This window comes from Ambystoma mexicanum, chromosome 1q, assembly GCF_040938575.1.
Source record: "Ambystoma mexicanum isolate Mex_15411 chromosome 1q, UKY_AmexF1_1, whole genome shotgun sequence".
Classification (NCBI taxonomy): domain Eukaryota; kingdom Metazoa; phylum Chordata; class Amphibia; order Caudata; family Ambystomatidae; genus Ambystoma; species Ambystoma mexicanum.
The window spans coordinates 20185719-20210624 of record NC_090922.1 but is presented as its reverse complement, the minus strand read 5'-3'; the positions used below and the strand labels follow the sequence as shown (position 1 = coordinate 20210624).

Sequence of the window (24906 nt, the reverse complement as noted above, 5' to 3'; positions counted from 1 at the left end):
GGTTGTGAGAAGGGCCATGAGCAAATAAATGTCTTAGAACCGCTTGTCCCACTTGGGTATCTGTCTTGGAATGGGTGTCAATGCAGTAGTGCTGAGTAACAGTGTGAATAGAGCTCCAAGTAGCTGCTTTGCAAATGGTGTCAAGGGGTACATTTGCAATGAAAGCCAGAGTGGCCCCAATGCCTCTTGTAGAGTGGGCCCTAGGCGTGAAAGGCAGAGTTTTTTCAGAAAGTGAGTAACATAGCTGGATACCGTTAATCCACTTAGACAGGGCACCATTAGAGACGCGATCCCCCTCTCTGCCTGTAGCTATGGAGACAAACAGCTGATCTGTTTTCCTTAGCGGTCTGGTCTTGTTTACATAGTAGAGGACCGCCCTACGCACATCTAGTGTGTGTAGTTTTACCTCAGCCGAGCTTTGTGGGTCTTGGAAGAAAGCCAGAAGCACGATGGACTGGTTCACGTGGAATTTTGAAATAAACTTAGGTGAGAACCTAGGGTGTGTGCGTAAAACCAGTTTATCTTTATGGACAGTAAAGAAGGGATCTTGCACTGACGGAGCCTAAATTTCACTGACTCTTCTTATAGATGTAATTGCTACCAAGAAGGCCGTTTTGTAAGTCAGGTGTTTGAGACTGCTTTTGTGCATGGGCTCGAATGGGGGGCCCATGAGCTTAGATAGCACCACGTTAAGGTCCCATCCTGGTGGTGGATTTGAAATAGGAGGGTGAAGTCTCTTTACACCTTCCATGAAGGCTTTAACTACTGGTACTTTCCACCACAACACCTTGTTATGGGAAGTGGTGTATGCCGACAGAGCTGCCAGGTGTACCTTCAGTGAGTTAAAAACCAGTCCTGCATCCAGCAGGTGGAGCATGTATGTAACAATAGTGGAAGGAGTGCAATCAACTGGGTTGATTTGTTTATTCTGGCACCAGATAACGAATCTCTTCCATTTTTCAAAGTAGCAGTGCCTTGCGTTTGGTTTCCTAGATTCTTTTAGGATGTCCAAACACCTCTGTGGTAAATTGAGATGTCCGAACTCTATGACCTCAGGAGCCATGCTGCCAGGTTCATTGAGATGGGTTGAGAATGCACTGTTTGACCTTGGTGCTGGGACATTGGTTGCACCAGGCCGGAAGTTTGATCGGTTCGCACATGGCTAATCTGCGTAAGTGTGGGAACCACGGTTGTCTCGCCCACATGTGAGGAACCAGGACGAGCGTCATCGACTCTCTGTTCATCTTGCTGACCACCTTCCTGATGAGGAGTTGGTGGAAAAGCGTACGCAAACATTCCTGACCAGTTCATCCACAGGGCGTTCCCCTGGGAGTCTGGTTGGGGGAACCCGGATGCAAATCCTGGGCATTGTCTGTTTTCGCTTGTGGCGAATAGGTCTACAGTGGGGAAACCCCACTGAGAGAAGATATCTTCTACGACTTCTCTGTGTAGACACCATTCGTGTTCTTCTGGGAGGGGGTCTCTGCTTAGAGCATCCGCTAGAGAATTGAGATCCCCTGGAACATGTTGCGATGACAGGAAGATGTTGCGTCTGAGTGCCCATTTCCAAATTTTCTGGGCAAGCTTGGACAGATTTGGCGAACGAGTCCCTCCTTGCTTGTAGTGCTGTCCGTCCGGATTTGCACTGCCAGATTTAGCAGGTAGGGCTCGAATGCTTGAAGCTCTCTGAATACTGCCAGAAGCACTAGCAGGTTGATGTGATTTTTGGCCACTGAGTGAGACCAGAGATCCTGAACTGTGTGGTGGAGATGGTGAGCTCCCCACCCTGTCAGGCATGCATCGGTTGTGACTATCGACTGTATCTCGGGATCGTAAAAGGGTTTCCCCTTGGACAGATTTTCTCTTGTCCACCAGTTTAGGCTTTGTACAAGTGTTGGCGAAACGACCACTAGATCGTCCAACTGACCACTTGCTTCAGACCACTGTTTCGCCAACCATTCCTGCATGGGACGCATACGCAGGCGCGCGTGGGGGACCAGGTAAATACATGACGCCATCATGCCCAGCAACCGCATTGCTTTGAGTACCGTTATCTGTCGACCAGACTGATATTGCGGAATTTGCAGCAGTATATTCCGAATTCTTTCCTCGGAAGGAAAGGTCAAGCCCTCTTGAGTGTCTAGGATAGCTCCTAGGAACTCTTTGGAAGTGCTTGGCACCAGACTTGACTTTTTCTCATTTATTGAGAAGCCCAATTCGAAGAGGAGGTCGATTGCCCTTTGAATGTTTGTTCTGCAAATTACTGGGGTCTCCCCGTGATGAGCCAGTCGTCCAGGTAAGGGTACACCGGGATTGCCTCCCTGCGTAGGTGTGCTGCCGTCACCGCCAGCACCTTGGTGAATACCCTTGGAGCCGAAGCTATCCCGAAGGACAGTACACCTTGAACTGGTAGTGTCGACTGTCCACCTTGAAGCGCTAGTATTTTCTGTGCGCTGGGAACATGGAAATATGAAAATAGGCATATTTCATGTCCAATGTTGCCATGTAATCCCCCTTTTTTTAGGAGGGGGATTACCTCTTGGAGAGTAGTCATGCGAAATTTTTGGGGCTTGACATACTTGTTTGCAGGCCGTAAGTCCAATACTGGGCGTATTGTCAAATCTTTTTTTGGCACAAGGAAGGAAGTTGAATAAATACCCTTGTTTACCTGGTGTCCTGGGACGAGTTCTATCGCGTCCTTTGCTAGCAGATTGACTATCTCCTCGAGGAGGATCTTCTTGGGTTCCAAAGAATGTATTCTTTGTCGTGGAGGATGGTTCCGGGGACGCTCTAACAGTTCTATGCAGTACCCAGCGGATACTGTGGACAGCACCCATCTGTCTGATGTGATCCCTTCCCAAACCTGGGTGAAGTTGGAAATGCGTCCCCCTACTGGGGTTGCGTGAGAAGGGACCCTGAACTGAGCGTCACTGTTTTGGTGGAGGCGTGCCGCCTCCTTTACTGGGACTGCCTCTACCCTTACCACGTCCTCTTTTATTACCCCTGCCGTAACCCTAGGTAGACTGTTGGTTATTATTGTTCCACGGTGTACCCTGCCCCTGGGAATAGTTAGATCCTCTCTGGGAATTTTGGTCACGTGGGCGACGAAAACTGCCATTCTGATTAGGGGGTTTGTTGGTTAGTTGGCCTAGGGATTTGAGTGTCTCATATTCGTCCTTGGCATTTTTCAGCGCGTCCTCGACCGCCTTACCAAACAGATCCAGCTCCACCGGTTTATCTAACAAAGATGCTTGGGTTTCAGCTTTGAATCCAGACTGCCGTAACCAAGCGTGTCTCTTGATAATAGTTCCTTCTGCTATCAATCTGCCGGCGTTATCCGCGGCATCAAAGGTTGCTTTTAAAATGCAACCGGATACGGCTCTTCCCTCCGCCGCAACTCGTGCCAACTGGCTCTTTAAGGGTTCTGGGGTGGAGTCTTGGAGTGCCGCGACTTCTTCCCACTGATGGCAGTTGTAGCTGGCCAACAGGGTGGTGGAGTTGGCAATCCTTGCCTGGTAGGCGGAAGTGGAGGCTACTTTCCTGCCCAAACCATACAATTTCTTGCTTTCCTCGTCGGGAGGGGCTTCGGACGATGACAAGGGTGTTCCAGCCCTCTTATGGGTGTTAGTAACAGCCAGGGAGTCTGGTTTCAGATGGCCCCTTATATACAGTGGGTCTGATTGGGCTGCCCTGAAAAGTTTCTCAATCCTGGGGTTCACTGCCCTGGTGAGGTTAGGATTTAAAAGTGAAGGGTCTATTCTTCTCTGAATAGATTTAAGGATAGGGATGGCCTGAGCAACAGGCCTCCTTTCTCCCACTAACTCTTCTGCGAAGTCCCTCTCCTCTTGAGCACCCTTGGTGTCAATGTGGAAATGTTCTGCCGCTCGGGACAGAACTTCATTCAGGAGAGGTCGATTGTCGACAGCGGAGTCGGTAATCAGGGGTTCTTTCTCTACCGGGGAATCTACTCTGTAGGTCTCAGGGTCTTCCTCTTCCTCTTCTTGGTCCTCATCATCCCCATAGTAGCCCGTACCAGTTTGCTCTTCCAACATGCCAAAATCTGGATCCTCACAAAAGGATGTATCCCCTTGATATTGGGAGTAGGGCTGTATATAGAAGGGGTCCGAAGACCGTGTTGGGGCTTCAGACCGGGACTTTTACTTGGAGGTATTGGATCCTTAGAGCCTGAGGGTGCTGACCCGTCGGGAGTATAGGAGAGAAAGTGTTCAGTGTTTTTTGTGTAAAAATCTGCCAATGAAGACATCCTTGACATAACCCTGTCTATGTCATCACTAGACCATTCTCTAGAACCGGGAATGATCCTTTCTGGGGCTTTCTCCGCCTCATTCTGACTAGACTTACTGGTTTTAGCAGGTGTTCTTGGGATAACAGGACTGGGACTTGTCTGTCTGTTTATGTGGAGTGGGAAGTTTTTGAGGTGTGTGAGGAGGCTGAGACTGCTTCCTCTGTTTTCCCCCCTCCCCGTGGGTGGAAGAGTGTTTTCCCTGTTTTTTCGCCCCTCCGGAGCCTTCTGACACCTGGCGTCGAGGTTTGGGGTAGTGTTCCTATCTTTAGAACGTGGAGGTAGGGACTCGGTAGCCGCCGTTACGCGGTCTGCGGGCGCCGACTCCTGGAGTGCGGTCTGGGGATGGAAGTCGGCTTCGCCTTCAGACGATCGAACTTCCGTTACCTTGGGGAGCGAGGCACTATTGGCAACAGTGGATGATTGCCTGGAGTCATGCGGCGATCTAGATTGAGAAAGCCCAGAGGACACTGATTCGGACCGTTCTCTATATGCCTCTTTCCAAGAACTTGACGTGCGCGTCGAGTCTCGGTTGGACTTCATGTGCTTTGTGGAAGTGCTGTGGGTAGTGCTTGTGTCGCCGGGGGTCTTCCCCATAGCCGCCCTGCCGGACGACCTTCCGAGGTCGGGGACTTGCGCTCGGCTGTCTCCTGATGCCACGTTGCCCTCGCCGTCTGAAAGGCACCCTCCGCTGTCATGGCCTCCTGACACCTGGGGTGGTGGGCCCAACACTTGATCGAATGGTCCTTGAGTGTTTTCGGTTTAAACCTACTACACGCTCTGCAGTTCGCCTCGGGGTGGTCCCTCTGCAAGCAGAGATTGCACGTGGCGTGCCTGTTGACCCAAGGGTACTTGCGGTTGCACTTGGGGCAGAATTGGAAAGGGTTACCTTCCTTGTGGCAGCGGGCTAGTAAGTGTAGGAATATATAAGAATGTACCTATATACCAAACAAGTGTAGAGTATGTCCACCCCCCACTCTCCCTACTTGCAGAGCCGAGGCCAGAGGCCTTCTAAGGCCCAGGCCAAGGCCGGAGGCCTTCCGAGGCCCAAATCCGGCGTGCAGCTGTCGACGGTCGAATTCTTCTCCGGGCCGGAGTCGAGTGTGGAAGTTCGGTGACTCGACGTTAGGGTGGAGAAATGGGTAAATATAACAATATTTAGAAAAAGTATGGCTATGGCCAGGGAACTCCGCGAAATGCTTCCGACCAGTATGGCGGAAAAAAACAATCTGAGGGTCCTACACGCGTGAGGGATCATGGGTACAGTGGACGTCACACTAGGGATAGTATTACTGGCACGCCCTGTGTCGACGCCCATTTTCGAGTTTCGAAAAACAAACTGTAATACTCCGCAGCTTCCACTAGATGTCGGCCTATGCACAGCATGTGATCTAAGCAGATTCCACAAGCCTCAGAAATATATATATCGGTCCAACAGGCATCATGCTGCCCTTGTCCTAGGCCATGACCACGCGGTGTAGGCCTCAAAGATCTATTGGAATCCTCAGAGAAGTGGAAACTCAACGGAAAGAGGCCCTTGAGGGACGTAGAAAGTTCAGACAGTTGAAGAACGAACACAGAATAAAGGGTAAGAGAACCCTAACCACCATTGAGAGAATAGTTGTGGAGTACATTTGGGTGACAAATGATTATGGGCTTAGGCTACATTCTTCTAGCTAATCAACACAAGGGTGGCATTTTTGACAAAACTATGGCCCTTTCTGAAGGGGTGGATGGCTGCACTGAACGCCTGTAACCCCATGCAAAGCACGGACTATGAATAGTTTATAAACACCACAATATGATATTGAATATCGAAAAGACTTACAGTAAATCTGTGTGAATTTTTAAAGTCACAGTTAATTGCAAATGCTTTTTCTTTCATTCTCTACATCGATTACCATGGATGCTTGCACTTCCCAAACCCACACCAACCTGGGTGGTATGTTTTTACAAAATATTTCCTTTTTTCATGTGGTCAATCAGGATTTATTTTTATTTGATATAATTGCATTTATCCTTCTACAACTGGTAATGACAATGTATTTACTTTTGTTCAAATATGGCTTATATGGATACATATAGCCTTGAGAACGGCCATACCGGTCGAAACACGTGTCGGCTATACGATTACTTCACTGCATGACCAGAACACAAAGAAAATATCATTCTGGATCTAATGTGTGAACAGACAATATGATGTATTGCACCATAGTTACTAACTACAGACTGGGAATACTAGTTTCAAGCGCGGAGACAGTCTTGCAATAGTTTATAACTTATTCTTATTGCAGTGTGAATCTTTTGTGGAGGGTTCTCGGTTTGTGAGACTCCCGCTGCTGGATGTTCTATTTATTACAAATATATTGTTTATCATTGAAATTCAACAGGTTGGGTGAATAGCGCACAGGATAAATTATCAATCCACTACAATCTCAATTAGTATATATGTGTGTCGAAAAGCCTGCTTTTATATTTCTTTGCCAAATCCATGCCATCTGTATTTGCAGAGCAGGGTTGTTGTCACAGCTCTAGGACCGGATCAATGTTTCTCTCTGGGTCCCTTTATCGAGAATATGTCGGGTCATATTTTTATACAAGCATAGATAGCACCCCTAGGCCTAGAATCTCCACCACTTTGAATTGTATGGAGGAAGGCCACATTAGGGTGGTAATACAAAGAGCTCTCCATTATGTCCAGGTCCGGTGAGGCATCAGGGGCGCTGACGTACCAGAGGTCTGCTACCTGTCAAGTAAAGTTCAGGTAAGCAGTAATCAACTCCTTGGCAACCTGGTCCACAAAGCCCAGGAAGGCTCCAGGCAGAAGGCCATAAGATCGCCCTTACCATAAATGTCTTGAATCAGTGAAATGTATCGCTCTTTCTCAAGAAATTAATCTAAAAATCAGGCTCCTGCAACAGAGAAAAAAAGACCACCCTGCTCGATGCCAAAGTCACTGATGGAGCAACTTACCAGCCCTGTGTGTTCAACATGGGCGCTGAAGTTATGATTGCCATTCTATTTTTCGGGCCATGATCTGAAACTTCTGGTGCACTGATTTACCTTTTCTTGCCATTCTCATGCAATTCAGGAAAAGCTTCCTTTCCTGCCAGGGCCCTTGACATTTGGGAAAAATGTACAGCAATTTTAAGATGAATGCCTCCCACTCTTCAGATGAAAAAGGGGCTGAAGAACAAGTGCTTGCTTCTCTTGTTATGGACCGAGGAGGACAAGTGTAAAATGAGGGCTGTTTTTCAAGTGTGGGAAATTAGACACACTGCCCTGTTCTGAAGGCCTACTTTGGGGTGGGGCGAGTTGAATGAAAATTAGCCAGATAGCACCCTACAACCAATTTTGCCACCCATTCATGGATCATCTTGAGGTTCATGGCTGGAAAGGAGCTGCACTCTGAGACACAATGGTGAACTCTCAAGCACCAGATGCAAACGGTGTGGAGGTCTGTTATCGTCATTTTAGAGGTGCAGTCCCTGAACCTTTTAAACCCTCAAGTTTTTGACGAACATAGACAGACTAGTATGACAGTAAAATCTGAGGACGAGAGCACGCTACAGCAAGCGGAGTGTGAAGATAAAATTAGTGGAGGTCATGGGACATGGTATACCTATGAGATGCACACTCACTTTCGAAGGCAAGGAGAGTTCTGTCGAAGGGGGTCGGTGCAGAGGCAACACCTCGACAGCAGCCGATGAACGTTTGCAGTACCTGCTGCCGCTGGTAGGATGTATTTAAGATGAGGACTCTACTGGAGTCCATCTACTAGACGGGGATAGTTCACAGGATAGGATTCAAGTAACAATCCAAAGCAGAGAAAATAACAGTTTATTATCAAACAATCTAGAAAGGGCTATTCATTAATTGCAAAAGGCATTCAACTCACATTATGTCATCTTGGAATTGCTCTGTGTCTCCGTTAAATTTAACAGTTTAAGATTAATAAAAACTTGCTTGATACAATCAAGGTTTTGATTTACATTTGTGTAGTAATTTTTGCACAGAATCAGATAATGTTAAAGAGAAATGCTAAATAGTATCGAAAATCAAATGTATCATGCCCAAAACTGTCAATTTTAAAAAAGAAATGCTAGTTACCTGTTGCATTATTGCGATGACCTTTATATCGTTTTACATACTCCGCACCATCACTGTGACCAGAGTTGAAAAGGTAAATATCTTCATCATTGTAGCTGACAAGGAGCTCTGTCATAAAAGTAAAGAAAGACAGTGTCAGTGATAATCAAGTCAAAATATTACAATTACTGCAGTTTAATACTCTGAGAAGCTTCTCTACTTTAAAAATGACATCACAATTGCTCTTTTTTAGAGGTGTACATTTAGACTTCTCTATGTATTAATGTAACATCTTTCAACTTTTGCATTTTAAACAACTAGAACAGAAAATCGAAATCAAGGAGAAACCTAACAGGGAGATTGGTATAGTTTTAGACGGAAACTCAAATGCTCACTCAATTATTTTTCTTCAAGTGTGGAAATGGTTTACTTTCATGTGCCTATTACTCTCCTTGTGCATATCTGACTACCTACGTCGGGGAGTGTTGTCTGAGAATGCACTGGGAAACCTGGGACAGGCTGGAGTCCAGATTCTGGAAAAGAATTTCAAGGTTACCAAAATGCATACCGAGTGGTGCAATAAGACATGAATTGGGACTTCATTCTCTCCATGTGCAAGTGGCGTGGAAAACCTTAACCTACAGAAAAGCAGAACTCATTGACTGTCCACTGCAATACCAAGTGCTAAAGTCTCAAAACGAAATCGACGAGAAAGGTCTCAACATCTGGAGACACAAATGCCAAGAAATAATGAGAAACATAGGTATCAGTATGTCATCTCTGCATAACAATCCGAAAAAAAGCAAAGGAGGCACTTCTAACGATTGACTGGGCTCAAACAGAAGAAATACGTGTGAAATCAAAACCTCACACACTCTACTAAACTAACTTTCCAAAAAAGCTCCCAAGCTACATAAAAAAAAGAGTGAAAACCCGAAGCACAGAGACGCTATACTGTGTTTTAGATTAAATATCTTAAGAACTCAACAGAATCTAAAGAAATACAGTATAGTAGAGGACAAGTGTTGTTTATGCAATAAAGAAGAAACACTACAACACTTGATGTTCTGTAAAGAACTGAAATCGGAGAGAGAAAGGACACTTCTACATGCTCTGCCAGCGACATGTGGTCTGGATTCTGACGCCTGGTGGGATACGCTGTATGTTGTCCTCAATAAAAAAAAACAGAGGCTTGGGTATGTTCCTAGATGTTACACAAAAAAAGACTGTCTGAACAAGACCAATCTGAAGGATCATGAACAAGTCTCAATTTCACCCAGACAAAATTGCCAAACAGACGATAACGAGGCCTAGAAACAGCTGACAGTAACACTTTTGATCACAAAGGCCTTGGACTGAAACCGGAATAACAGAAAATTGTAAATGTTTGGCTTGGTGAATAAGACTGTTTGGGAAGTTAAATAAAAATAGTATTAATTTATAAGGAACAAGTTACTTACCTTTAACTGTTCTCCAGCATGGGTCTGGCATGGATTCACATGCTCATGAATATTCCCAGTCAGGCTGGGAATCCTCGGTAAAGAAAAAATCAGTTTCAGTTTCATTTCTGAAATGTCTTTCTACTAGTAACCAATCACTGGTCTCTGGGCCATACTGCCCCCAGCCAATGACTGCCCTCTACCTAAGCCCCTCCTCCGGCAGCCATCTTCAGATTTGGTAGCACGTAAAGTGGCAGTATGACCAAGTGAAGAGCCGCAGAAGGGGTAGGAGGGAGGGCTCGCATGTGAATCCATGCCAGACCCATGCTGGAGAACAACAGTTACCGGTAAGTAACTTGTTCCTTCTCCAGCATGGGGTCTGGCATGGATTCACATGCTCATGAACATAAGAATACATAGCAGTACACACATGCACAACCACGGGAGGTGGCAAGGCTCAACATTAAGCAATACAACAACTCAACATTAAGCATCTCTTACCTCCTCACCAGGCTCACCTTAAGCGAACAGGTTGCGCAGCACTGCCTGGCCAACTCTGGACTCGTCCCTGGAATCCCGGTCGGCGCAGTAGAATCTCGTGAAGGTGTGCGTAGATCTCCACGTAGCAGCCCTGCAGATGTCGAGCAGGGGCACACCAGACAGGAACGCCGTGGTAGCAGCGATCGCTCTTTTAGAATTGACTCTCAGACGGCCGGGCAACGGTCGGTTTGTCAACCGGTGACAATGCATGATACAGCCGGAGAGCCATCTGGAAATGGAAGCCTTCGAGAGGGCTTTCCCTTGGTTCACAGGTCCAAAGTTCACAAACAGCTGTGATGTCATCCGAAAACTCTTCGTGCGGTCCAGTAGAACTTCAGCGCTCTAGCTACATCAAGCGAGTGCAAAGTCCTCTTAGCCGGCGACAAAGGTGATGGGAAGAAAACAGGTAACACCAAGGGCTCGTTGAGATGGAAGTCCGACGGCACCTTGGGCATGCGTCCTCAGCACCACCCTCATATCATGAGAAGTCAAGTTTGGAGGTTTACAGGAGAGGGCCTGATCTCTCCCACTCGTCGTGCGGAGGTAATGGCCACAGGAAACGCCATTCTCCACGACAGGAACTTCAATGGTGCCGAATGCAGCGGCTCGAATGGCAGCCCCATGAGCCTGGACAGCACCACGTTGAGCTCCCACGCCGGGGCCAGAGCCTTCACCGGCAGGAATGACCGGAGCAGTCCCTTCATAAACTCCTTCACCAGGCGATGGGACCAGAGAGATGATTGCCCAGGGGTCCCGGAGTAGCAGGAAATCGCCGTTAGATGGATCTTGATTGAGGCATGCGCCAGCCCTGCCTTGGCCAGCGACAGTAAGTACGGCAGCACCTGAGGGGCCGTAATCTGCAGAGGGTTATCTTCTGTGCACGGCACCAGACAGAGAACCTTTTCCATTTGTGTCCATAAGACTTGAGAGTCGAGGGCGCCCTGGCCTTTGCAAGCACCTCCTTGCAGTCCACCGGGATATCGTGCCCTCCAAACTCTAACGCTGCAGGAGCCAGGCCTTCAAGTTCAGTGACAGCGGATCGTGGTGGAGGATTGTGCCTCCTTCTCTGATGAGGAGATCCGCGTCCGTTGGCAGTTTGACTGGGGGGGGGCTCTGACATGTCCAGGAGGTCCGGGAACCAGATCTGCCTCGGCCCCGCCAGTGCGACGAGGATCATCCTGCACCGGGACCGTTTGAGTAAGTTGATGAGTCGCAGCTGCAACGGCGGGCACGCATACAGGAACAGGCCGTCCCAGGGGGAACGAGAAGGCATCGCCCGTACTCCCCGGCTGGGGAAAACCTGCTGGCGAACCTCTGTCACTTGGTGTTCACCGCCGTCGCAAACAGGTCGATCTGGGGATTGCCCCATCGTCGGAAGAGGAGGTCCACTTGATCCTGCCGCAGTTCCCACCTATGGCACGAGTGCAGCTCCCTGCTGAGTGCGTCAGCAATGGTGTTTTTTTATTCCTGCCAGGTGGAAGGGTACCAGAAACATCCCTTAGGCTACGGCCCAATGCCACAGATCCTGGGCTTCCTTGGATAGGGCTGGGGATCTGGTGCCTCCCTGCTTCCGGATGGAAAACATTGTCGTGATGTTGTCGGAGAAGATCCTCACCACCTTGCCCTTGAGGGATGGAAGGAAAGACCCGAGGGCGCAGAACACGGCTCGCAGCTCCAGGACCTTAATCTGTAGTGACTTCTCCTCCGGCAGCCAAAGGCCTCTTGCGTGGAGATCTCCGGAATGAGCCCCCATCCCCAAAGGAGGCGTCCGTCATCACCGTCTTCTGATGGGCCGGGGTCTGGAAGTCCATACTCGCCGTCAGATGCGCACGGGTGCCCCACCACCGGATCGCTTGTCGAAAGGTCTCGTTGAGTGAGATCCTGTCTTCGAAGTTGCCCGTCGCTTGCATCCAACGGGCGTCGAGGAACTCCTGCAGTGGTCGCATCCGTAGTCTGCAAAGGTGCATGAGGTAAATGCAGGAGGACATCATGCCGAGCAGGGACTTGACGGGCCTCACCTTGGCCACGTCAATGGTCGACAGCCCTTGCACCTTGCCTAGGATAGCCTGCGTCCTCTAGTCCGATGGAGATGCTAGTCGCGCCACTGTGTCGAGCTTGGCTCCCAGGAACAGGGCTACTTGCAACGGTAAATGGTGGGATTTCGTGAAGTTGATCGAAAATCCTAGATCCGTGAGCAGTTGGACGGTCTTCCTTGTGTGTTCGATGGCGAGTTCCCTTGACTCTGCCCGGATGAGCCAGTCGTCCAGGTATGGGTAGACGTGGATCCCCTCTAGGCGCAGCCGCGCAGCCACTGATGCTAGGCACTTGGTGAACACCCTGGGCGCCGACTTCAGTCCGAAGGGAAGGGCCTTGAACTGGTAGTGCCGCCCTTGGACTACGAATTGCAGAAACTTTTGATGTTTTCTCAAGATGGGGATGTGAAAGTAGGCGTCCTCCAAGTCCAGTGACGATAGGCAGTCGCCTTCCTCCAGTTGCTCCAGCACGTGCTGGAGGGTAACCATCCGGAACTTCTGGGACCTGATGTACTTGTTTAGACGACAAAGGTCCAGGATGGGTCGGCAACCGCCGGTCTTTTTCCTTACGAGGAAGTACCGCAAGTATACTCCGGAAATCCGGAGCCTCTTTGGGACGAGTTCGATGGCTCCCTTCTTTAACATCGCTCGTACCTCCAGTAGTAGTTGCGGGACGCGATTTTCCTTTCTGGCCACAGGTGGAATACGGGGACACTTTCTTAGAAATTCCAGAGTGTGCCCGCGGGCCAGAGCATCCAGCACCCAACGGTCGGTGGTGATGGACTCCCACACGCTGACGAAGTTCACCAGCCGGCCTCCCACTGGGGTGCTCAGGTGGGGGCCCGACACTACAGCCGGTTCAATCCTGCTTGGCGGCAGCCTTGCCGCCCTGGCGACGACGACAAGATCCTCCTTGCTTGCCGCAACCCCTATAGGCCTCCTGTGTCGAGGAGCTGCCACCAAATCCTTTGGAAGCAACCTGCTTGCCTCCAGAACCCCGAAAGGGCGGTCGTCGTTGCTGAAGAGCGCCTAAGGCACGAGCCGTCTCTGTGTCGGCCTTGATGGCTTGCAGCGACTCGTCCACTGCCTTGCTAAACAGGTTATTCCCGTCAAAGGGCATGTCCAGGACCCTGGTCTGCACCCCATTGACGGAAATCGGTTGCCTTGAGCCAACCGTGCCGGCAAAGGCAAACGCTGTTGCCCATCTGGCGGAAGCCGGTGCCGGCAATGTCCGTGGCCACCGTTAGGGCGTGGTCCAAAGCTACCTCTCCCTCCTGTAGGATCTCTAGGGCTACCGCCCTCTTGTCGTCCCGGAGGAAATCCAGTAGGGGAGCGATCTTAAACCATAGCTCCCTGTCGTAGCGGGCCACAATCGGAAGGGCGTTGGCCGCTTTAATGGTAGTCGACGCCGACGAGATGACCCGTCGTCCCATGGCGTCTAGTTTCTTCCCTTCGCCGTCCGGCGGAGATGTCGAAGTTGATGCCGCCGCCCCGCCGCTTTCTTCTTGGCTGCCGCGGAGACAAACAAATCCGGGGTAGGCTGTGCCCTAAGACACATAGGGGCGGAATCCGGAACCCGGTACTTCTTCTCGTACTGGTCTCTCTTGGCAGGGGCCGTGGATGGGTTCTTCAGGAGCAACAGCCCCTCGTCCCAGATGTCATCGAGTAACGGGACCGAGAGGACCGTCTTCCTTTTGGCCTCCCGTCGTTGATAGAGGAAACCCTCCTTCTCTTCCACGGGGCAGAGCTGGAAGAGCTTGGATGCCCTGGCAATCATGGCGTGGAAGGAGCCAATTTCGTCAGGAGGGGCGGCCCAAACAGGTGGTGATGGGAGGTCCATCCCGTCGTCACCTCCGTCGTCATCCGTCCCCGTCGTAGCCGTCTCTGTTCCCTTATCATCCCTCGGCTCAGGAGATGGGGAAGAAGGCTGCGCCGGCCGAGAAGGCTGGAAAGGAGGAGATGGATGAATTCTCCTCCGCTTGTTTGGAGGGCTTTCCGAAAGTCCAGGCTCCGCTTGGTCATCCGTTGGTGGTAAGGGCAACCTTGTCCTTATCTCTGTACACAAGGCCTGGATTGCCATCAAGATCGCCCCTTAGTTGTCTTGTGACCCAGGGACCGGCTGCGACGGGCGTGACGGTTGGGGAGTGAAATCCTCCGCCTCCACGTGCACCTCATCGCCACCGCCGTCGCTTTCCTCGTCCGCCTCTTGAGGATCCTTCCCGTGGGACCGGACCTCCACGAACTTCTTGTTCAGGACTTTCACGACTCCAGCCAGCTCCTCTTCAGAGGCTGTATCTGTGTCCATGATGGCCACCGCCCCCCCCCCTCTTTTTCCACCGGGGTCTTATCGATGGGCTGAAAAGAGGATTCCCTCCGCAGTGGCAGGGAAACTCTAGGCCCTGAGGTCGCCTCGACAGGCTTCGCCAGGGCCGCCATGATTCCCTCGATAGAGGCCTTAGCCGGGTGAATCAAGGCCTTCACTACCTTGGAGGCGCTTGAGGCCTTCACCTTGGGGGGAGGGTCACCACCTCGCTCCCCCTCAGCTGTCGTCGGGATCGACCGGGACATCTCCCAAAGCTAACCCGAGTTCTCCGCTTTCCTCTTCCCCGAGCAAGAGCGTTGGCTCATGGTTGTTGGCGTTGGTGAAATTGCGCACTGCCTGGCAGCCGAGGAGCCCGACCGTTCTGCGCTCTCAGTGCCTGCGGACTTGCGGTGCTTAGCCTTTTGTTGGGCCCCCGTCGCTGGAGCGCCCTCAAAGGACTTAGAAGACCGCTCAGATTTCTTTTTCTCACCCGCTGCTGGGCTCTTCCCCTCCAGCCAGTTGGTGAGGCGGGCACAGTGATCCCTCATCGTCCGCTCGGACATGTTCTTGCAAAACACACAGTCCTTCTCCACGTGCATTTTGTCTTCATAAAGGCAGTAGGGACATCGAGAATGTTCATCCTCCTTGAAGACATTCTGCAGTCCACATCCAGGGCAGCTCCTGAGGAGCTTGGGTCCGGGCGTCGTGTTTCCTTTTTCCTGGGCCATGTCCACGCAGGGTAGGCTCAAAGATCTTCCGGAAGCCTCCGAGAAGTGAAACTCAATGAAAATTCCGCCCTTGAGGGACGTAGAAAAATCCGAAACGGGTTCCTGTTGATCGGAAGTAGAAACGGGGGAGCTTGAGGCTCGATTGACCAAAAAATGTGATGAAATCTCTTTGCAAATTTGCAAAACGCAGTAAAAGCTCGAGAGCTACAGCACGAGGACTCTCAACACTTGAACGTGCGGTTAAAATCTAAAGACGGTTGCCAGAGGAGGGGCTTAGGTAGAGGACAGTCATTGGCTGGGGGCAGTATGACCCAGAGACCAGTGATTGGTTACTAGTAGAAAGACAGTTCAGAAACGAAACTGAAACTGATTTTTTCTTTACCGAGGATTCCCAGCCTGATGACGGGGAATATTCATGAGCATGTCAATCCATGCCAGACCCCATGCTGGAGAAAGGCTTTAATAAATAAAATAAAAAAATCTGACTACCTATGTTAACCACTTTGTGAGCATGCACAGTTCAGTTAGTGAGCCATCATCCTGATCGAGGCGTCAAAGAAAATTCTTCCCTCCCCAACTACTGCAATTCTTTACAAATCAGTATGATTTTTTGCTCTGTATAAAAAAAGGGGTGATTTGTGGTTATTCATTTGACGAGTGGCAATGCTGAACATTTTTTATGCTACTGGAAAATGACCGTGAGTGTTACTAGAACAAATATTATTTACCACAACTCGTGTGGCTGGCAAAAAAATGCAGACATGCTACCTTAGTTACCAGATGGAATATTGGCAACCAGAAGAAGTGTGCCAATAAATACCAACATGAGTTCATGCACCACTAGAATGAAGTCATACAGGGGTGCCAGCAGAGCACCCCTCTCAACTTAGGCATCAGAAAAATGATTGCATTAGCACTGAAGCACCGAAGAGAACAATAATCGGAAAACCTGTTCCACTGCTCACCATCAACATTACAGTGCTATGAGAACAGCGCAGTGACAACAATTGCTCCAAACCAGCCCTACAGATAAGTGAAACCAGCCATTCTTACTCTGTAAATAAAGGAAAATACCCTCAATACAAGGAAATCGGGAATACAAATAGAAAAAAAACGAGGACTAAGGAACACAGGAGACTATCCCCTGATTCAGCCTACAAAGTTCCACTGTTATTTTAGGAAGAGTGGGCACAGGAAGGAGCTATAATTTTACTGCCTGATCTGAAGAGTAACTTTACAGAAAAAATCCCTTGGTTAAGCAGGAATTACTTGGTGGAAAGACGTTTCGATTACAAAAAGATATTGTGTTACAATGTATATTCCCCTTTCCCAAAAAAGTACCTCCTTTACAATGAAAATTACTTTTTTCTCCCTGATAAATCATTGGTCCCCAAACTTCCAGAAATATAGAGTAAAACATTCATGTCATACAAAGCAAAATAACTAGGCACAGAATCTAGGGTATAGTGGTTTACTTGCCCCTTCCTCGACTAGCTGAAACTATTATATAAGAGCTTCAAGGAGGTTCCTTAAGAAGCCCCTACAAAAACGCAAAATTGTGCCTCATTACCTATTAGCACACAGGTCAAGATCATGATGCCTTTCGAAATACCAATGTTCACCATGGTATTTGTATTTATTAAGTTTATATAGCGCTTTACGCCAAAGCGCTTTACAATATAACAAGAATACATAGCATATGTTAAACCAGAAGGGTATTAGCAAACATGAGACAAACCATTAAAAAGCAGTAAGTAGAACAATTTACCTGGGATAAAGAACGAGTGAAGGACTCCCCACCCCCCCCACACTTGCATTTTGGCTGCACTACCCATGTGCACCTGCCGCTCCTTGCGCGCCTGGGCGCACCGAAAAATGTCAAAGTTGCTTTTGCTAGGTCTTTACATTGATTTTATTAGCACCAAATGTATTCTGTGTAAAATGATGGCAAGCATTTAGTTTGAACACCATCAATGCCGACACTATGGCCATGTGTTTCGCCAAAACGCTTCCTCAAGACTTGCTTTTTGATAACTTCAATAATATACCATGTCCAAAATGATGCACAAAATAAGCATGGCTTAAAGTTATATCTAATACTAGAATGCTGAATTAATCAGCTCTCGCTTCTAACAGTCTACGGTTATATCAAATATAAAACATTTCGAATGTACACCTTCTTTGCTGTAACACTTGTGTACGATACAAACACAAATAAAACATCAATATCAATATATGTCTTTATATGCAAGTTGAAGTTTCCATTGTGCCAGTTAATATTGTAGCTATATCAATTGATTAATGATGTCTTCTACAGGTATCCTATGTTCGTGCTCATGGAGAACAAACACATGGTGATAGTGTCAGCAATGATGGTGTTGAAACTAAATGCTCGCCATCATGTCCTACAGAATACATTTTGTGCTAACAAAATCGATGTAAAGACCTAGCAAAAGCAATTTTCAAATGTATTTAGTGTACCAGGGTGCAGTCTTAGGGAAACTTCTTTTGCATTTCAGTACTGAGTTTCTGGCAGTTGGGTTGTATGCCTAGTTCCCCCATCGCACTTGTCAGCCCAGGTGATTGCAACCCTTTGCAATTGTCACTGTTGAATGTGCTTTGCGCCTGGTTCTTCCCAAGCTCTGCCGCCAAGCAATGGAAATGAAGAACAGACTTCATTTCCACAAAGAAATGAAGTCCGTTCTCGATTTCCATTGCTTTACTGAGCTCACATTTTTAACTTGTCCTGGTACTAATAGCATTCTTGCGTATGCCAGCAGGCAATGCTGCCTCTAGGTGACTTGTGGCCCTCCCTTATGCACTCCTGCTTCTCTCAGGCCCATAATATTTGCCTGTGGGCATGGATACAGAGAGCAGGATTCCAACATTCACCTTGGTACCCCCACACTTGCCTTTCTGCAGCATCCCCCATGCTAGCTAGCTGCTCCTTCTTCCTCACAATGCTCCTTCTTCCTCACGATGCTCCAGTGGGTGTGTGGTGGGTCTGCATTCTTTCTGTCTGCCCTTTGGCCATGCCTCCAGTCAATGGACATGAAGTCCATTCTTCATTTCCATTACTTGGAGAAGGAGCCACAGGGGAGCCATGGGCAAGGTGGACCCCAACAGGGCTTCCCCATGTCTGCCTTTTCTCCTTGCCTCATGTGCTAATTGGGCAATACTATGATCCTCAGCCTTCCTTATTTGCCCGGGGTCCAAAAGTCAGGCATGCAGGCACATAAGAAGCACATAAGAGGCCATAGCACTTAAATAGCACTACTCAGAGGCATAACGGTGAGCGCATTCAGCTCTAACTAGGGGGCCCTCTTCCGCAGTTCACTGTAAACAGTTAAACAAGATGGAGAGGGTGATAGAGGCTCTAAAGACAGAATACATTAACATATGCTGAGCAGAGAAAAGAATTAGGTGTGGCTACCTAGATTATTACTAGATGTTGCTCTCCATCAATGTAAACAAACAGCAAGTTTTCTTCACTATATTGCTGAAACATCTGACTCATTTTAAAAGTGGCTAATTTGTTCCTCCTTCCCACCCCCAAACAAACTCGTATACTAGTTTACAGGGCTCAGTAAAAAGTGTGGCAGGCTGTATTGGGAATTGTAGCATTGGGAATTGTAGCAGTAAAACACTCCCAGGGATATTTGCATACCCACAATATAAAGCCTTACCATGATATTGGGCACTTTGAAATTTCTTGATGTATAAGCACCTTACAAATGCACAGTAAAATTAAAATAAATAAAAATGATGAGCAATTTAAGAAATTGTTGGTAATCTGCATACACAATTATTTTGCAGTGTAAACGCGATTCTTTGAAACATCCTCTTCCCCTAAATAACATAGGCTAGGCTATCAGTTGTCAGTGAAGTCATTCATTTATAGGAGAGATTTGAGTTAGCAAAACATTCCTTAAAATCTATGTCGAATGGAATGAAAACTTGGATAGTATGCTGACTGCCAGAAAAGCATTCTAGATTTGATTTTGGAATATATGGATCATGTTGCCCTAGAGCTGTGCACGGGTAGTGCCAGGAATATTATCATTCCCATATTCCTTTACAGGACAAGCAAATGAGATTGCTGTGTTGCCCTCTTCTTATACAGTAATGTTAGCACTGCTAAAGTAGGCAAGGCTAAGAATGAGCGTATCTGAATGGATAGTGCAAGTATAACACTTGCATATCATCCTGTTCCCAAGGCATCAAGATTTGATAGCTGGGTCGGGCCAACTAACTGCAGGGTGGAGGATTGGACCGGAAAAGGTACCTAGGCCAGCTTTGGAGAACCTCTGGAGAGGTGGCTCTTCATGAAAGAGGAGGAAGAATGCTGTTGTGAGGATTCACTCGGTGGGTGGGATCTCTTGCACTGCTTCTTTTATCCTTTTACTTACATGGAGGGGACCTCTCCCTGGACCGCCGCCAAGCACGATCTCGAACAAGACCATGCAACATCACCTTTCGTCTTGCTGCCGGTTCTCTGAGGGCCTTAGGGTGCGTCGACTAGCACAACCCACAATCCTGGGTATCATGCTCATAGTCAAAGCAGTATAAACAGATCTGGTGCAGATCCGAAACCGACTGCCGCAATATGCACATGGTTTGAACCCAGAGGTTTTCACAGGCAGGACGACGATGGTTTTGATGGTTCACACGAGCGTGTTCCTGAAGCGAGCAGTGTGTGAGGAAAAAAGGAATTTAGGTCAAGGGGTGCAGTGCTTCAACATACCGCCGCCTTGACATGTCCGGTGCAGAATGCTAAAGAGGTATCGGACAGGGCAGATGCGATGTGCCCCCTGGCGATGGAAAAGTTTCAGAAGGACAGCTGCCCTGTGGATCGGACATAATAGATGAGGAATCCATGGGAGGAAGGAATCCATTACAACCCAATATTAATAATTGAAAAAGTATATACTTATTTCACCACATATTCATGTTGATGTCTATGAATTCAGCATGATCATGCACATCTAGTAATCCATATTGCAACAATGTGTAATATTGCTACTAGAAGATATGGATGAAAATATGATTCCAATTCGAAAGTGTCTAGCCTCACCTTGTCACATGAAAACAAATTATCAACCTATGAAATGAAGGGGGGCATTATTTCAGTGTCAACCTATTTAGCGAATGGAAAAACTGCACCAATCACAAATTGTGATGTCAATAAGAGTGTGGGAAAATTAGACATTACATAGGCAGAAACAGATATGAAGTGGACAAAGAGCCCTGGGATTGTAAAGGCTGGAGACAGGTAAATCTCTGTCCAACTGGATGAGTGCCAAGCTCGGATAATATCTGGAGATGCGAGGGACCAGTCGCCTTGTCCAAGAGGAAGCTTACATCAGATTTTACCTACGCAGAACGGATATATTTAGGCGCTTAAGCCCTTGGGCGTCAAAGCGCAATACCAGAGCTCTATAACAGACTAAACTGATAGGTCTAGAGGCAGATGAAACGAAGAACAGAGGGGCCTAAATGACTGGCAGTTTATCTGAAAGCTCTGATGGTACATGCTGGCTCTGTGCTTTAAAGGAATGATACAAAAAGGGAGTATACAATTTCCCCAATGCAATAAAATGCATGTCCTCTATAATCATTGCCAAGTTCCTAGAGTGGGGGAAACTGGGAAGGGGCTCATTAAGCGAGGCGCTGATTCCAAATGGAATGTTTTAGTATTTAGTGTGAAAAGCACTTTACTTTTTAAATATATTCAAACCCAAGTGAGATCTGATTTAGTGTTGAACAAATACAATCTTCCGGCACACAATGTCTGATAAATTGGAACCAATTTAAAGTTGTAGCATGTGTGATGAATCCTATGGATTCCTCACTAAGCCCCTGCCTAAAGTCTCCTCCAAGGTGGCCAGGGAAAGGAAGGAGCTTTCTGATTCTAACCTTGGGAGTGGTGTTCAGCAGGAGAATGGCCTGGGAGGAAAAAGGGCCCAGAGGAATGGGAGGACTCTGTGGGATGAGACGCAGCATTTGTCCTCCTATACAGAGGACATCTCCTTATAACCAAAGTATGTAATGGCTTGTTTTCATAATAATCTGCCTGTCCCAGAAGTTCAATATCTTAATTTAGGTAAAAACAACCAGAAACCATTTTGCATTGAGAGAAATAAAAACCCCTCTAAAACCAGAGAGACGTATAAAGATACAAGTTCCCCTAACTCCTAAAGGAGCAGTAAAGGAAGGTCTATAAATAATAACTGTTTAAACTCTAAGGAACTTTACTCCTCTTTTCAATCAAGTCTGGTGGCTAATCCTTCTGATATTTCCTTAAAGGAAATTACAGTGAACAGAAGTTTAAGAAGGAACACCAAACCAGAAAAACTTCAAGTCCCATAATTCCCTAAGTACTGCGACGAAGAGGAGGGCTAAAGAGTACAATGCTGCACGAATGGCCAGATTATTAATGGAAATGAAACACCTGAGAGAGACTTGGAGGCTTAAAAGGCCCGTTCAGGCAGGCCAAGGGACAGCAGGTCGCCCAGAACGAGCAGGCAGAGCAGTACATGCAGCAGACGCAGAAGCTGGAGAAGAGAGGACGCCGGGACCGCTGTTAAGCAGAAGACAGTAGCAGCTCCTGGGAGGGTCTGTGCCTCTAGAAGACTACAGTGCAGAGGCTGCGCAGCAGGAAGAAAAAGCAATGGAAGATTTCCTTCCTAAGAGGCTATCAGCAGGAAGAAAAAGTAATGGAAGATTTCCTTCCTAAGAGGCTATCTCCGGTGGCTGGCAAGCACCAGGGAGCACCAGGAGCGAAAGAAGCTCAGTTTTCAAGTGGCATGGGCGACGGACCAGAAGTAGTTGCTAGTCGGGTCACAAGGAGCCACAGAAGCAGAAAAAACCTGTGAGCTGCGAGGGGATCAGACGCACATGCCTTTCTCTGCGAGTTCACCAGCTTACAGTGACTCTGGAGCACTCAGAGACCGCTCACATATTCAATGTAGGCATTTCACTACTAAGAAACACTTGCGTACGAGTGAAAGTGATAGTAGAAATACCTTTGAATCTCACACTATAAGAAAGCAGCAAAAGTCGATTTTGTTAAAGCCAAGTTACCAAGTTTAAGCGTGTGAGTTTATGGAAAACCCAATAGCCTGATGGGGCACTATTTTTTAAAAGCATATACATACTACCATTGCCAAGCCAAGAGAACCCAAAAACAAGGCAATCAAACCCAGCAGACAGCGCCTAAGGCAAAGGGGGACTAATGAAAGGCCCAAAGGTTGTGCAGCTTGATTCTCACATTTTGAGAGACATATAACCCCTACAAGTATGAACATACATTGGCAAAGCCAAGGAAGAAACAGAAAAAGACCCCATCCATGTCAGTATTTGGTTATTTGTACAGTGGGGAAACTAGACTGGCTAAAAGGCTGCCTTACTGGAAAAGGTTATTTGAAATGAGAAGAGCATCATTTGCAGGGGAATATTGGATCAATACCAATTTGAATTTTGTTTTCCTGAAGATTTGCTAAAATGTAATGCTGCAAAATACTGAACATTGTGAAGCTGCTGGAAAGCTATTCTAAGTTGTTCTTTGTTAGGCAGAATCCTGTGCAGTGCCCTTAGGGACCACTACACCGGATTAAGACCGCAGGTGGCAATACAAGTTTTACCTTTGGTACAAGCCTGTACTACTATGTCAGAGTGGTAGCAGTGGCGGAGCAGCCAGGCTTATCTCAAGAGTATATGAGTAGTAGCAGAGATTACACAAAGGGACCACAATCACTGTGACTCAAGCAAACACAGACTCAAGGTTTCAGGTAGAAAAATAAGTACATGTATTTTTAAACCATTCGTTATAAACACAACACTTCTATTAAACTTCAATAAAAACCACACGTTAAATATACTAAAACTAACCAATTCACTTTGTACAGTAAGTCTCAAGGTAAGTACCCTGTGTTTGAATGAACCGGTGTTATGAACAAAACACGTTACCACAAATACGATTGCGATCACTTTTTGACAGATCGGTCTACTAAACAAACGCGTATCCGTGACATGAAATGCTACCGGAGCAAAAACACACATAGCACCTGAGATACGCAGAGGGAGTTGGAGGCAAAAATCACAGCCAATATTTTGGTTAGGCAGGCAGAATCAAGAAACACTCAGAGACAGGAGGTCAAAAGTCAAAGGGCCGGAGCCAGGGTCGAAAGACACCAGGGCCAGTTGCCGAATATCACACGGTCAGACAGTCCATGATTCAACGTAGCCAAAAGTACTTCGATTTTGTCAATATTCGGAAGCAAAAGTTATAAGTAGGGAAGACAAGGGCAAGCCTTGGAAATGAAGAAAAAGGGATTCACCCAGTTTCCTCAAGTAGAACACAGTACCTTGTTCCAATGGTGCAGCTGGTGCCCTGGCAGTTGTTCCTGTTGGTTTCCCGCAGAGCCACGATTCCTGGAGCTTCGTTGTGAAGGACGACGTCTGAAGGGAGTCTGCACCACACAGGGATGAAGCCGGCAGCAGCGATAAGGAATAAAAGGTGCGCTCCTTAAAAACAGGAGAGGCTCTTCAGGTGGCTATCCGGACCACTACAGCAGTGTGCAGCGATTCCGACCATGGAAGAGGATCCTCTGGCTGTAGAAGATGAGCTGGTTATCCCCACCAAGCTCAAGGGAAGACTACTCCGGACTGGATCTTCTCTGAGTCGTTGAAGGGCAGATAGCCCAGGACTGCAGCAGGGCTTCACCGGGACGGGGTAGTTGCAGCAGCCGCCGTTCTCTCTGCTTCTCTTCGGTTCCTTGTAGTTCCAGTGGCGACTCTCTGACTTCTAGCCCAAGAGACATGCCTTTTATGCAGCCTGGCTGTCAATCACCCAGCAGGGGGGTTGTCCAGCCCAGACAACTACCCTGGCCAATAATGACAAAGTATAACTTGGGTTTCCTAGGATACCCTGTGCAGGGGGTGACTACACCCCTCCCTCACATTCAGCCCACCTAGACACCCGGGCGTCTTGAGGAGGGCTTCTGGGCAGAATCCCGCCAAAAGACAGTGAACAAAGAAGGCGAACCTAGTTTGCCGCGCAAAGTAAAACACAAGAAGGACTTTAACAAAAAAAATGGCGAATAAACCCAACCGGAGAAAAGAAAAAGACGATTTGGTCATGCGGGTTTATGTTCGAGGCTAATATAATAGCCAAGAACAGTACCACGTTTATCTAATATAATCGCAGTAAAAAAGTTAGGGTAGATACCACTGCCACCAGCCAAGTCTAAATGTTAAAAGAGCGAAATAATGCTCTAGGAGGTACAGATACAAAGGGATATGAGTTAACCCTTTCCAGTACTCCATGGAAGATGGGGTGTACTGGATCTGTGGTAGATTGACTAAGTAAAGTTAATGGTAACTTTACCCTTTTCTGGGGGACAGTAGTCGCCTCAGAAATGGAGTCGAGGGAAGTCTCAAAGACAAACCTGTGCCATGGCACTGAAGGTTT

The 24906-nt window shown here is 47.7% G+C and overlaps 1 protein-coding gene across 4 annotated transcripts in view; it reads right to left on the bottom strand.

Annotated features, from left to right (window-relative positions):
• Nucleotides 1-24906, bottom strand: part of DCAF8 (DDB1 and CUL4 associated factor 8) — a 1562653-nt gene that overhangs the window by 472368 nt on the left and 1065379 nt on the right. For all 4 annotated transcript variants that reach the window (XM_069635433.1, XM_069635432.1, XM_069635430.1 and 1 more), the window contains exon 9: nt 8414-8521. In XM_069635433.1, coding sequence (XP_069491534.1) covers nt 8414-8521 — 108 coding nt within the window. The remainder of the gene's footprint in view (nt 1-8413; nt 8522-24906) is intronic.